A 16,105-nucleotide genomic window follows, 5' to 3' on the forward strand; every position below is an offset into this window, starting at 1 on the left:
TGTCCATACAGGTCTTTATTACAGGCTTAAATAATTTCAGAGAATTTACTGTGGAATGATAACTGCTGAGACTCAGGTGATTTCAATTCTGTCATGAGGCAGCTGTTGGACACAGCTGTGTACATAGAGACAAAACTGGTCAGCACAAGAAAATTCAGCACCTCCTAAGTCTCATCCCTCAGGTTAATCAATGGCAGACCAAGGAATAAACACCATGAAAATAAAAGCAGAACACCAAACACAAGTATATTTACACCACTGTGCAACAGATCACCAGCAAGAGAGAAACTGCAAAGACGTCAGTAGCAAAACAAAATCAAAAAAGCAGAACTGCCAGCCAGAAACACTGAAGTATTTCTGGAACAAGAAAGGCTGGAGACACCAGATAAAATTAAAAATACTCCAATTTCTAATGTATATGATGTATATTATTTCTATCCTTTGCTCTCCATTACTTGAAAACTTATGTGATAGTCTTCTTTTTTGAAAGAATCTCTATGAAATATTTCTCTTTTTGGTAGTAAGTTTTCTTTCTTGTGATACAAACAGCAAATTAAGGACTACTTCAAAATAGATATCCACAATCCATATTTTGAATTAACCAAGCTAGTCATAATACTTATATCCAAAGATACAAATTTAAAATTGCATCCAACTCCAGGCACTTTCCATGAACAAACACCATTACAAACATATTGTATGTGATCACTTAAAAGGCAGAACTTAGGAGAAAAGTGATGTAACCTTTCAAACCAGGATTACAAAGACATTGTGGATTTCAAAATAAGTATCACAAGAAGACAGTGGGCATGTTTCATGCATATGGTCCTACTTACCAGTCCACACAAAAGAATGATCTTATCAATAGAATTAATTTCTTTATGTCAAATTAACATTTGTGGTGAAAGGTGGGCAAGTCCCTCAGATGTCAGAACAAAGAGCATACAAAAGAATATTTCATGCCCATCTAAACTAGCTGAAAAATCACAAAAATTTGCAAAGAAAAACCCCACAAAAAATCATCTCTCCATATGACCCCTTGGGCACAAGCTGTGATTTATTCATGTGTGCAAGCAGTACTTGTCAAACTCATCTAACAAAGAGAGTCATCGCCCAAATTAAAGATAAACATATATACACAAAGTACCAGCTATACCCTTAATTAAGAAGTAGCCATGATTGGATCAAAAAGAATCACTTAATTGCTATAAATATGTTCAAGGAGAACAGATTTTTAGTTAGTCATAGAGAGCTATGTCATTTTAACATAGCTCTCCTTTAAAGACTAATTCAAAAACTAGTGAAAAATTAATGTTTTTCATAAGTGAAAAACTAGTGTTTTTCCCTAATTTCCCAGCCCCTAGGATTAATAATACTGAAATATTAATATAGGATGATACATTTTCTCATACTATCTACTGCATTTATGAATACCACAGCAACACTGTACAGAAGACCTACTGAAAAGAGACAATTTTGCTATATAGTCTTACACTATTAAGAGCAGGATTTGAGGATTTTTTAATGGAACTGGTTCTGAGAAAAGTCTCTGGGAGAGTTACAGATTACCCTGAAGAGAAGGATACATTCCAGTTCACAGTGCTGGAAAGGTGAGGATGGTGAAGGATAAAAGTTTCTGACAGCACTGGTTTGCTTAAAATTTTGTGAGTGCTAACATGACAATTCGCTGCAACAGAGATTACAATATTGCTTAGGCAGCATCTTCTAAGAAAATACCCACATTCCACCCATAAACCAAAAAGTTTTTACCTATGACTTCCATCCAGATTTGATTTGTGGATGAAATTCAGTTTAGCATCTGCCCAATAGAGCTTCTGTTCCTCATAATCCAACGTCAGACCGTTTGGCCAATATATGTCTGTGTTAACGATAATGGAGCGGCTTGAACCATCCATCCCAGCTCGTTCGATCTTCGGCGCTTCTCCCCAGTCTGTCCAGTACATGAACCTACAATTATTTGAAAAGAGAAAAGACAAAAAAAGAAAGCAATCATGTATAAATCTACAACTTTCAGTAAAGACAAAGGCACTCTCTGTTCTGCAGAGACAATATCTGTGGAGCTCTGCTCTACTGGGTAAGGGGTACATACCCTGTGAAACAAAGCAAAGTTACTTTCGAAAAGCTGAAGAAAAACAACTTAAGACAAACCCACCATACTATATGAAGTTATACGTCAATATGCTTCTTTCTTTCCTTGGGTCAACTGAGAAAGTTGGAGATACCAAACAGATCTCAACAACCATCTCAAAATTCATCATTAAACAGCAAAGGTAGATATTACAAATTGTCATGAAAGTATAACAGCTAATCTAATATATGTCAGAATTTAGGTGTCCACAGAAGGTGTGCAGACTTAAAGCAGACATAGTTGCATGTGAAGCAGTGAAGTGGTTTTGTTGGAAGATCAATTAATGTTCTTTTATTTCCAGAGAAATTCCAAGACAAGCAGGTAAGTCAAGTGGTTTAGAAGTACAGGTTGCACCCAGTAACTGAGAAAAAATACTCAGTAAAATCTTTTAAATCTGGATAAGAAAGTTTTAAAACATGTAACATGTATCAATTTTTAAACATTATTTAACAAGTAGTGGGGAGAGGGAAACTACTCAGTTGCAATTAAGATTGAGGCAAAGCAAGGGAAATCACTATTTTGGCTGGAGACTACCAGGGGGTAAGAATATTTGTGCTTTTCCTGCAGGTGGTAGAAAATGGATTTACTTCTGTGGGTTGTTGACAGAATGCATAGCTAAACGGAAGTAACACAGAATATAAACAGATCAGCCAAAGTGTATCCAGGGTGCTTGCTCTGTTTTGTTGTTGCAGCTGGAACCGACTACTGTCCTAAATTGCTTCTCATAACATCTGCCAGCATTACCTGCTTGTATCTCTGCTCCATAGCCTAGGTCAGTCAAAACAATCCAGATTAGGAAAAACCTGAAGTCTTTAATCAAACTCAGATCATCACACAACCACAACAGGTCAGTATATGGTAGCCACATGTGAAGAGGCCTAGCCACTCATCCTCTAAAGAAAAACAAATGTGCAACACAGTTAAAAAATACTTGCAGATGAAGTTATTCTTGGTAAGAATTTATTCTTACTCTTACTCTTATTTTTATTTATATTATTTTAAAGAGTCAGGAAATTCCATGTCCTATCTTCCCCCTTAATTGATGTCTACAACATGTTTGTTTTAATGTGCAGCAAAACCTGTGGACAGAAATGCAGCTGATTAACACAAATACTGTCCTATTTGATCCCAAGTGAGTCATTCTTCATGGAGCAACACGTTTATCTTAACACAGAGCACAAAAATATCTGAAGAGAACATGTGAGATTTCTGTAGGCATAAACAAATGCCTCAAATAAACTGGCTTTTCACCAGGAAGAAGGACAAGCCCCAATTAATTTTCAGACAGGTAGCACAGGAGCAGGACACCTGGTCAAGCTATGCAATAAGAAAATCACACTTGAAAAACTAAATGTTAAAAAAAAGTCAGGCAGCATTTCACCAGTGATCATGTGAGAAAGAAATGAGAAAAATAGAGATTTACTTTTAACTTCTTTAAGACAGCCCTGCTTTGCCCCAGCTGTCAAGTCTTAGACTTACAAATCAAGGTTAATAGGTTCCAAGGCTCTGACCAGCCTGCTGGACCAATGTTTTTGGGCTGAAGCAGCTCATTAATTGCTGTACACCCTCATATTCTTTCTTGTCTCATTCTCACCTCTCATGCATGCTGCAATTAATTACTCAAGCAAAAATAGGTAAAGGTAGTTTGGTAAGAAAGTAAAGGCTTCACAGACATCACAAAACCAGCCTTATTGCATTTGTCAAGAGGAAGACACACACACACACACAGAGAACTGGCTTTAAGATTCAGTAATATTTCCAATCAGCTCCAGTGACCTCTGTGCACTTTCTTCAGCAGTTTGCATTTTTTCACTATCATGTTTGTTTTCCTCCACCTTGCTTGAATGTCTGTGTGTTTTAATGTCTCCACTAAAAATCTCTGGAACCAGCCATGCTCCAGCTGATGACAGCCATGCAGACAAGGTAAGGGCCATTCTCCCTCTTCCCCATTCATTCCCTCTTCAGACACATTTAGTTATTTCAATTAAAAAATAAAAATTAAAACTTAAAAAAAAAATTAATAAGTCACCACCCAAGCCCATGGGATAGAGCAAAGTATTAAGAGAAAAGTAATGTCTTGTGCTAAATCATCTAATTATACCTTGCAATACAATTAAAATCCAGGAATCTAGATTTTAATTTTACCAGCAGAGTCTGGAAATCTAAATAAAATCTAAAAGAAGAAGAAAAACAACAACAACAACAAAGTGGATTTATTTTTATATGTGCTTGTAACTTTCAGTATAACAGAGTCATGCTTCCTGCCAGAGAGTTAAGGAACACCAAGTATTTGATATACACTTACAGAAGACATGAAGGTTCTTAGACTTAAATAAAAAATACTAGTTGGTGTTTTGTTTGACTGTGGCTGAAAATACTGGTTTATCTTAAAGTTTATCCCATCATTAAAAATTATAAACAAATAGAGAAAGAGTTTTGATAGTTCTCTATAAACTGTTTTCTATGCCTCTTTAGTTATTGCATTCTGGTGCATAAAGTGAATCCAGGCAATAAAACTTCCTTCTAAAAGGCCTCAGAAATCACTTTGCACTGTATAGTTGTGACTTCACAATTCTGATTTGCCTCAAATAGAAGGTTTTGCCATAGGAAAACAAAAACCCAACGAAACAAAAGGGATGAAACAGCAAGTCACAGTTCATTCTGCATGATGAACAAATCTAATAAGTAACAGAGCTTTTTTCCAAAAAGCCCATAGAGTCTAGGCACTCTGATGGCAGAATATCCCCCATCCAGAGAAGGAAGTTCACAGACTACCAATGCCAAGATGGCATGCTATAATTTAGCAGTGATTCCCGACTGTAAGCAGAGAAGGAGAGAAATTTATTGCCACTGTCCATCAACTTTGCAACTTTGTTATCCACAAATGTTCACTGTCCTGAATGTTACTCAGTTGCTTAATTGGGGCAGCTAATTATTTGGTGAGGTCCTTCACAGTGAAGGCCCCAACTCTGCAATTTGCTTGGTTCAGGCCCTAAGAACTTCTGAGCTCTACAGGGAGCTGCAAAACTTCAGAGCTTGCAGCAGCCCCTGTGGAGCTCATCAGCTCTGCAGTGGACCCTGTGAAACACAGCCTGCTCCAGCTCCAGCACTAACAGGACTGGCACTCCTGTTACCAATAAATACAAAGTTTTTGTATTTTGTATTTATAAAAAATACAAGGCACTGGAGTAGTTCAAGAAAACTAAGCACAATAAGTATGTTTGTTTCTTGAAAATAGCTCTTAATTTGAGAAGAAATGTTCAGGAGTTTACAAAAAGACAGTTGAATCAAGTGACCCTCCAGGTAGCTTAACAGAGACTCCTTCTGAAGCAGATTCACAAAGGGAGGAAAACTGCAATCCAGAAGCAAACAGCAGTATTGAAAGACAGAGAAAATGGATGTTCAAATAAGGGGATTAAAAGTATGTCAGGAAGGTTTTAATAACAAGTTTCTCAACCAACTGCAAAAGTCAGAAAATATTTTTGGTCCTCCAGGAAGAGCAAAAAAAAATGTACATATAAATTAAATATGGAAATAATTCTTCATAAATGAGAGGAAGAACTATCCTTTGGGGATACAACAAAGATAAACATGGCTAGCTGAGAACTGTACTCTTTTACAATAGTTTGTCTCTGTAAATAAGTATATTAGATGATTGAGTATTAGTTGAATGTAATTTTCAGAGCTGCTTTACAATAATATGTTAATATTCAGTGAAGTCAACACCATTTTCTGTGCAAATCTGCAGCCTTTTGTTTGCCTCTACTCTACTCTTGCACATACTAAGAGCAGCTATGTGAGGAATGGATATAAATTAAGAAAGGAACTGTTAACACCCTAACACACTGAATCTTTTACTTTTTACCCTTGTTTTGGGTTCAGAAGCCAAAGGGTTCCAAAGAGAGCTGCATTTTCCCATTTCAGGTAGGCACGGCTGGCTCTGAACCACCTGCTTTAAGCATTGCTATGTACACTGCACAAAATCAAATCAAAATTTCTTACACTGAAAATCAAGCCTTTTTTATTTCACTCTTCTGCAAGGCATCAGCATGTCTAGTAAATGACTAAATGACCCAGATGTGCTGAAAATGCTTGACAAGCAAGCACCAGTGTCCCCAGCTGTGCCTCTGTAACTGTCCCCACCCTGACCCTCTATCCTCATCCCTTGCACCTTGGGGACAGTGGAGGATGAGCACAACTCCACAAGTGCTTGGATCTCAGCTACTGAATTCCACAGCACAGACCGTCAGCATCAAACCTAGACAGGGGTCTCTGTGCAGCAATGGAACACAATGACCTGTGACAGGAACACCTCAACATGGCATCACTGCACACACAGCAGGAAGCTGTGCAGGAACAGGGGTCATTGTGGATAAATTACTGCAGCCTCTGCAGCTCACTTGTCAGAGATGATACAAGACTTACCTGACAAGTGGGAGAAACCCAGGTGTAAAATTTCATGTGTAAATCTGATATACACAAAAGGAAAAGCTCTATTGGGACTTTTATTTTGTAAGGCATACAAATATTTTGTCCAGTATACTCTATACGGGTTCCCTCAAGATGAAGGTGCTGTTCTGGTGATAGCACTTTAATGCAAATGTCTGCATTTATCCTAGGACATCAGGCAGGATATTAATCAAGCAAAAGCCATCTGTAACCAGAATGGCAATCTGAGGATTTCCACTTTGGAGCTGGTTTTACTCCTCTACTCAGACCTTATATAGCAGGAGAAATAAAGTCATCACCAGACCTTCCCTTTTCTTGGAATCCATTTCTAAAATAAGGAATAAATGCAAACATTCCACTTTTGGAATGAAGAAAAACTGTGATGAAGAGATCAAAAGATGATGCTTTGTCTCTAGCTCAGTATCAAGAATGAAGTATAAAACTAGAACGAGATTTTGTAGATGACATCCATAAACCCTGAAAATAATACTTTAGAAAAGCCACTGAAACTCTTTCATAAGAAATCAACATAGAAGCATAAACCTACATGATATTCTCATTTCATAACCAAAAAGAAAAAACTCAGTGTTCAAGCTAGTTACAACTAGCTATAGCCTCTGTTTTCAGGTATTCCAATTTGAAGAAAATACTGGGCAATCTAACAAAACAGATGAGAGACTGTTTTTCATTTTCACCCAGACATTTCTGAGGGTCTGTAGGAAATAAGGTTTGACTTGGCTGTCAAACCAAACATACACTGATTTACTGCAGAGTCTCATGCATATGGTTGTCCTTTTGGCCACAGATCCCCAGGAAAAAGAGAAGATATTTATTAAAAAAAAGAAGCAGCTATTTTTTTGCTGAATGCTCACAAAGGCAGAATTTTATTTGTTTGAGCAGGTGGAAAGGTCTCCCGCTCATTGAACTTGTAAATTAACCTTTGCTAACTCCTGATACAAAAGGTCTAATGACATGCCTTCCACAGTCAGGAAACAAAAGCCATTTCTTGGTTTCTCCTAGAGCAAGCAGGAAATAAAGCTTGTCAAAACTTAGCAGCATGTGAAAAACAACAAAATACAAAAAAATATTTGAAACAACAATTTTCTCAGTTTATGCCGAAAAATAGAGAGGGATACAATTTCCTCTCTCTGCTACCAATTAACACCATCACTAGACCCTTGCTGACCTCAAGACAGAAGCAAGATACAAATGTGCTTTGGAAGACTCCAGCCAGCCCCTTGCCACAGGAGCCACTCCAGATATTATACACAAGACCCTGTCAAGTTCACACAGCAGGTAAGCCAACAGAAAAACAAAACGTAATTAATGTAAAAGGAGATGGACAAAATAAGATAAGAAAATTCCTTGCCTTCCAACCTACCTTGGTTCTTCAAATATAACAGGAAAATAGAGGAAAGAAAACCAGCTAGCAGTTTTGACAGACTTTCAAAAACACAAGCACACAAACAAAAATACCACAAACCAGCCAACTGTAACAGAGTCTCTCAAGAGGCCAGGAGAGAAGCTGAGACAGAGTTACCCAGATTTGTGCTGGGTAACTCTGGAGGGCTGAGGAGTCTCACAGAGGTCTGCTCTGGCAGTGCCTCCAACATTGCCCAGGAAGAGCCCAAAAACACAGAAAGACACATTCCGAATAGTTCTTTAAGGACCTACCAAATGGTGCAGATCTCTATACACCTGTGAACTGAACAAAATTGTGAAAGTTAGTACAAAAGAATATTTATCTACATTAAAACTACAAGTGGGGAAAAGCAGTAAGAAAATGGTGGGGTCACAGTTCTTCATATTTCTCAGATAAAATTTACCTTCTTTGTACAATTAAAAAAAATCTGTTTATTTACAGGGACTTGCACTAAAAATATAAACATTTGCATTGCACATATTTAGTTGGTAAATGAGGATTTAGAATTCTGTAATTTCAAAGAGCTTTGTGTTGAAACTAGACAAGTCAGCTGCTACAATAATTTTTCACTCCTTGGTTTTTTAGCTCAGTCATAACCAAATTTGTTTCTTATACTTCAGTTAAAAAAAAAAAGTGAGAATTGTTCTCCGTATCTCCCTGAATGCAGGAAGGGCAGAAAGATTTTCCCCTATACGTTTATCTTAAATTGAAGCCCTACAATGTCTAGAATTGAGGCCCCTGAACTTCTCCATGGCAAGAGAGCACGGTCATTTATGCCAGTTGTGTTGCTCAGTGAATGAGGGCAAGAAATAAAAATCTGCCATTTGGCATTCTAGACTGTTTCTAAGAAACAAAAATCTAGGCATACCCCACTGCTGTGCAAGGCTTGGAGTTATGAACTCCTCCATTCCAGGCACTCCACAGATACATCACCTACACCCAGCAAACAGAACATACTGTTATAACCATCTCAGCAATCCTTAATGCAGAATCAGCTTACAAGGAGAACAGATTTTAACCATGACCCACACATTCAACTTTACTCACTGATTTAATGGACATTTACTCTAAGTTGAGTCCTATCAATCCAGCTGAAGTTCATCTTAATATCAAGAGTGTACCTGTGCTAAAACATGGATGGGCAGGATGGCACAGCCAGGAACAAGAGAAGATTAAGTCAAAAAAACTATCAGAGATATGACCTAAACCATCAACTGAACTTGGGGAACAACATGTTCAGTATCATAAGATCTTTTTGCAACTTTTTCTCCATGAGGTTTCTTTTTCTATCATTCCAAGACTTTAAATCAGTAAAATATCCCCTTGTTATTCAGCTTCTCTATTAGTACACAGCTATCAACTCAATGAATTTTATGTTCTTGATTTCTGACTCCTCCAAGAAGCCCTACAGAACTTTAATGTTCTGACAAGTCATGCTGAATCTTACTCTCCATATCACATTTCAGCACCCTGCTAATTTTTTTTCATAGTTTTCATCATATTGTTTGCTATGTAAATCAGGCTTACTTACAGGTAACCATCATTCCCTCGGCTTTTTAAAAAATTCAATTAACTTGTGCCATCTAGGGGTTCAGTACATTTTCAGTGCACCTCGTGTCCTTGTGATTTATCAGTTTGTTAATATGGAAACCAACCTGATGCCACCTTGATCATCCACCAGAATCACTAAATCATTTATTCTCTTGTAAGGAAGTGGCACATGCCAATTAATCTTTTCACACTACAGAATTACATTAAATATGGCCTTGTTTTTAACCAAAAGCTACATGATATTCTTTACAAAACAAACCACCAAAAAAGGCAGTGGGAAGAAGAGGAGAGATTTCTTTATAGCAGGTAAGAAGAATAGAAATAAAGGGACACATTGTAATTAATACATAATGAGACGGGTTTCATTACACAATATTTGGTTAGAGACCTAATTCTGGAGATACAAACCTAGGTAGACTTGGCTTTTATTGAGAAGAAACTATGTTTGCTCAGAGCATTTAGAAAGGTCAACGAAATGTCACCTGAATACTGGCCAAAGGCTTTGTACTCAGATGGAACAAACACAACGTCATTTCTATACTGAAGACATTATTATAAAATCATTGAGATGTCTGAGACTTCACTCAAGCTTTTTCTAAGTTAGATTTTGATATAAAGGAAGTAAGAATGCTTCTACTTTTCCATTCCTACTGTAAACAGTTAAATACTAAGTATTTGGATTCAATTTTTATGGAAAAAGTTACTATCCACTCTACAGCAACTACTACACACCTGGAATTCTAAAGTTAAAAATCAATTAACAGAGCTTTAAACCCAGGTCATTAGCTTTTCTCCGTACAGGCTTCTTTTGCAGGTCACTCACTGCTCTTCAAGTAAGAGCCACTTGCTTACAAATTGCTTCCACCACAGAGATACATCAAAAGTGGGAAAAAATTCCAAATCCTCATCCTAGTACAGGCCTCATTCACAAGACATCTTCTAACAAGGCATGCAAAAAATGCCCACCAAATATCATACTAAGGGAAAAACCCCAAGTATGTTTCCAGTCACTCAAGTATAAAACTCAATACAGTTTAAACCTTTCACCTCAAGCCTGAATTGCTCAGCAGAAAAAATGTGCTGACAATTTGCCATCAGCTCACAGAATTTAAGAAAATTATACTAAACGCTGTTAAAAGGTTTTTACAAAATACAGGCTGCTTACAAGTAGAGAAATGTTCTTCCCTGTTTTCCTTACAGTATCTGGGGAGGGGGTGGGGAAGGACCACATTTTGAGCAATTTATTTAGATAAAAGAGCAAGTTTTGAAACACAGCTGCTTCTTGGGAGGGCAAGTGAGAAATGGATACTACAGAAATGATATCATGATGTACTAAAAATCTTAGGGAGGGGAAGTCTACTTTTATTTAGAAAAAATGTGGTGAACTATTGCATACATATGTGGCCTCTAGAAATTGCCTATCTTATGTAAAATTAAGAGATTTTCAACATCAGCAAAACCCCCAGTTTTTGTTGTGTGCAACTTTGATGCTGACAGAAGCATAAAGTAAGATTTCAACAATATTTTTCATATTTAAATAATGTTTTTTTCTTGCCCAATAAATATTTTACCTGTAAAGTGATCCTTCTGTTTGTAGTTGCTTTTGCCACTCAAGGTTGTCACTTTTCCACCTCTTTCCTGCATAAAGCATTGATGCAGAAGAGACCAAAGCTTCTCTCCCGACACCTACTGCTAGCTATCTTCCCCTGCTATTACCCCACTCCCCAACTCCAAATCTCTCCAAAGAGGTGAGAAAGATGTGTCAGTGACAATACAAGAAGAGCAAAACAATGTAGAGATGTGCAGAAAACTCCAAAACAGTCATGATACCAAAGAAGCCCACCTAGGTCAAATCACTTATCTTGTTTTCAAACCATGCAAACTTAACAAAATCTATCTGGTTCAAAACTTTTCCTGCAGAAGATAATAACTTCAGTAATTTTATAGAAAAATTCATTCACTTATTTTAACAAAACCATGTAATAGTACTTTGCATTTAACTTGCAAAGCTCTCGCATTAAACAAAACATTAACTATGTATAAATTAAATTATATGCTAATACACATATAATAAGCATAAGAATGTGATAAAAATGAACAGGCCAAGACCAATAAACAAATAAACATAATTTCTAAATCTAAATATATTGTGAATTTACAGTTCAGTACTTTAAAGACTCACTTTTAGGTATGAAAGCCTTTCTAGTATACAACTGTGTTATATTAGAAAGCTAGTAGTCCTTCTTATTCAGCTATAAAATGCTCCCAAGTTTTTAATGTAGGAGTAGAAAATGGCAATTTTAAACAAGTGACTTAATCTCATGTAATGTCTCTTCCTGTGTTTTCACTCATTACAATTCATCTGTTAAAAAAATGCAGTACAAAAGGCACAGAGAAAATAAAGAGTTGGGAAAATTAAACTGAAGCACAGCAAAGTCCAATATGCACAGGTGGGGGGAAAACTTACTGCCCTGAACCAGTGGGAGACATTTGCTTGCAGACACTGAAGAGCACAGAAGGAGTCCAGGCACTAACCCTGTTTGAACAGGCTGCAAGAAAGGAGTGCTAACAATGCCTCTTTCACTGTGCTCCTTACAGGTCCTGTACACTTTAGACTTTTAAAGGAAAAAGAAAAAAAAATGACACCCACCAAGTTACAAGTTGCTCAAAAGAAAAAATAGCGCCTGTTACATTTGCGGTTTTAGTAATTTTGTGGGTATAGATCACAATGAAGGGTAATTCATTTTGTAAGAATAATATATATTCACTGTAATTTACCCTTTGGAACAACCCACTGGAGATGCCACCACTATGGGTTACCATCAAAGGGGAAGGGGAACAGCTACCTTCACACAACATGCAAGATTTAAGCCAACAGAATCCAAGAAAAGGCATTTCTGCTTTTATGTGGATCATCCTTGCTGTGAATTTTTTTTTTTTTTTTTTTTTTAGTTTTCATTGCTCTATGGTGAAACTTCCTGCTTCATTCAGTGGGAATATAGCACATTCAGCAAGGCCCTGTAGAGAGATGATTAAAGAGTTGGGCAACCACCAACCCTCTCAAGTTCAACAAGGGATACTGCCGAATTCTGGGCCTGGGATGGGGCAACCCTGGATGCATGGACAGACTGGGAATGAGGAATGAGAGGCTGGAAAGCAGTGCCAGGGAAAGGGACCTGGGGGTCCCAGTCAACGGCCAGTTGGACATGAGGCTGCAGTGTCCTGGAGCCAGGAGGGACATCCCTGTCCTGGGGGCATCAGGCACAGCTGGGCTAGAGAGGGATTGTACCGCACTGCTCTGGGACAGCCTCACCTCAAATATTGTGTGACGTTTTGGGTGCCACAATATCAGAGGGACATTAAACTATTAGAGAGTGTCCAAAGGAGAGCACGAGGATGGTGAAGGGCCTTGAGGGGAAGCCATGTGAGGGCACTTGGTCTGTTCAGCTGGAGGAGACTGAGGGCAGACAGCGCAGTCACAGCTTCTCCTGAGGGGAGGTGGAGGGGCAGGCACTGAGCTCTGCTCTCTGGGACCGGGGACAGGACTCGAGGGAACGGCTGGAGCTGGGTCAGGGGAGTGTCAGGCTGGGTAACAGGGAAAGGTTCTTCCCCCAGAGGGTGCCAGGCACTGCCCAGGCTCCCCAGGGAGCGGTCATGGCCCCAAGGCTGCCAGAGCTCCGGGCGCGTTTGGACAGCGCTCTCAGGGATGCACAGGATGGGATTGTGGGGTGTTTGTGCAGGGACAGAGGCTGGACTCGATAATCCTTGTGGGTGTCTCCCAGCTCAGCTTATTCTGTGATTCTGTGGAAAGTTGGTACTACTGATGCCTTGTAAAGACTGATCTAGAACAGAGGCTAAAGATAGAATTATAGATTCAAGTAGGTATTTATTAAAAGATCTCAGTGGATACACCTTGGTAGTACAAGAGCCCAGTCAGGGCTACACCCAAGATGAACCCAAAATGGTCACAAAATGCATGGCCGGTGACAAGGTCTCTCACTTTTATAGTCCCATCCTTCTTGTTTTCCTCTCTTCATTCTGTTGTTGTTTATGTTCTTCGGTCCAACATTTGGATTGGTTGTCCTTGGCCCCCAGATAGAGAAGGAATTGTTTTGTCTACCTACTCTGTGAAGAGCACTTACTATCCCTTAATATGAAGCTCAGAACTACACACTAAAGCAGTATAGAATCTGAAAAACATAAAAGCTAAAACCCGAAGCATCACTCCTGAGAATCTTGTGTTAAAAACATCTTGATACAACCCCCCAGAACAACTGCATTTCAACAGCAAATAAGTGCTAAGCAGAAGAAATGCCAACTTAATGATTAGTAATTTAATTTACAGAGAAATTGCATTTCTAATATCTAAACTTGTGTCACATTCTGCCCTGTACTCTTTATGCTAGGCAAGATCAACTGTTCTTTAAAGTACAACTGTACACACCCAGGGGTGGGAAGGCAACAGGGGGTGCTGGTGTCAGCTGCCACAGTACTCCTACCTGACCACTGACATACAATGGTGGGATACAGTCCTTTCTCCACTACAGCATTGCATTAGTGGGATGACTGAGCGGAAGGATACAAGTTGTCGAATTTCTCATCCCTCTAACCACGCTTTATTTATTGTTGCTCTCCCACTTAATCCCTGTTATACTCAAAAGCAGATGTTTTAGCACTTGGTGTAACACTGTTCCTCTATACTATAAATTAGTTTTTCCTCAAGCTGACTGAACTATTTGCCTGAACTATTTGAACTACTGACTGCATCTATTTGCCATCAATCCAAGTGCACCAAGCAATGATTCACTCTGTTGGAATCAGGACAGCATTAGTATTGTTTTATTGAAGAGGACAAGGCACTTTAATTCCAAAACTCTTACAAGTCACAGTCTTCAGATTTGCGACCAAGCCATATAACTTACTGTATAACTTACAGGTTTTGCTGTATATTATTTCTGCCCAAAAGTGAAGTACGGTCAATACATCTGTGTTTTGGGTTTTCCTTTAAGCTTACATCTTTCATGGAAATTTGTAACATGCTCAGCCAGAGCTTGTAGAAAAACATAAACAAAATCCCACATGACGTGTGTTACGGTGCGCTTGAGGGGACCCCCAGGGTGTCCCTGGGGGGCCCCCCAAACTATGAGTTCGCTGGTAGCAGCAGGCAAGCAAGGAGACTCCACACAGCTTCTGAAGGTGCTAATTAGATTAGGGCTTATTGGGGGTCCTACCCCCGGGAAGCAGCATGGTTTCTGAGGGAGGGAAGGGGGAGGGAGGGGGAAAGGGGAGAGGGAGAGAGGGGCTAGGAAACACGGGCCAAGAGAGCTGGCTCAGAGAGAGAGCCTGGTCCCACCGGCACACTTAACAGGGAGTTTTCCAAGTGGGCACTTTTAAGTTCAGGCCAATGGGATTTCAGACACAGGATACTTCAGGGGAGGATTACAGGCCTGGAATAAACCATACAGTTTTGAGGGGTGAGAGAGAGCATACCACTTAACTAAAATGCAACAGCACAGATGTGTATATATGTATGGATGTTCTTCTCCTCAGGAGCTGAGTTTCTGTCCACCAGTGATCAAATCAAATCTCAAGTGTGACAATTTCTGAAAACTGACTGCATAGACTTCCAAAACATTGTCTTTTGGTCTACATTTAATTTACTCTTTTCATATCATGTCCTCTGTTAGTCCGTCCAATCCGTGGTCTGCTTCAGATAATACTTTCCTTTGTTATAAGTTGTGAGCAGTAATCCCTTCATGGTTGTTATCCAATTTTACCAAAGGCTTTAATCTGCTTTATTGACAACAACTCTTTAACTACTCTTCTCTGAACTAGATTGTAGTAAAATGGATCTCCAGTTCTGCAATTGAACAAAAAACCCTAAAAACCCAAACAAATCAACAAACAATCCAGAGATTAGAATCACCACTTAGGACAAAAATATGTTTAGAAAATTAATATGAAGCAATTCAAACAGAGTACTTCTAATAATATACATAAGTGGTAGCAACAGTAAGAATTTTCCCCAAGTGTTTAAGAAATATAGATGGTTAATTTATTCAAAAGAGACTTAACTCTTTATAACCTTGGTCTTCTTTTGTTCCATAGACTGCTGTGAGCTGCCATGATAGGTTGGTTTTGCAGGATTAGCAGTGAGGAGACAGAGGACCAACCCTTTAGATAACAAATGGCACAGGGACCTGTGACACAGCCAGGTGACCAGACACTCAAGAGACAGCAGTGACAGCCCCTATACTTTCCTGCTCTTAGACTGAGAGGGTATAAAAGGCCAGGGTCTCCTTTGTTCAGGACCTCAGAGGCACCCAGCTCCAGCTGTTATTTTGTTATTTAGCTATTGCACCAAGATAAAATAATTTAAAGGATTTTAAGGATGTGACACTGTGCAATGGGAAACCTGGTCTGCCTGGATGAGGTGTGGGGCATGCAACTAGAATAAGGTTTGGTCCCTACTCAGGTAGTGCAAGAGTGACTGACAGAGTGGTCCTGAATGGTCCAACAGAGAACTTCCCTCA

The 16,105-nt window shown here is 38.9% G+C and overlaps 1 protein-coding gene across 6 annotated transcripts in view; it reads right to left on the minus strand.

Moving 5' to 3' along the window:
* LRP6 (LDL receptor related protein 6) overlaps window positions 1–16,105 on the minus strand; it is a 133,744-nt gene that overhangs the window by 76,869 nt on the left and 40,770 nt on the right. For all 6 annotated transcript variants that reach the window (XM_085568169.1, XM_085568168.1, XM_085568167.1 and 3 more), the window contains exon 3: window positions 1,771–1,968. In XM_085568169.1, the coding sequence (XP_085424295.1) occupies window positions 1,771–1,783 (13 nt within the window). In that variant the 5' untranslated portion in view covers window positions 1,784–1,968. The remainder of the gene's footprint in view (window positions 1–1,770; window positions 1,969–16,105) is intronic.

This window comes from Lonchura striata, chromosome 1A (assembly GCF_050655825.1).
Source record: "Lonchura striata isolate lonStrDom1 chromosome 1A, ASM5065582v1, whole genome shotgun sequence".
Taxonomy (NCBI): domain Eukaryota; kingdom Metazoa; phylum Chordata; class Aves; order Passeriformes; family Estrildidae; genus Lonchura; species Lonchura striata.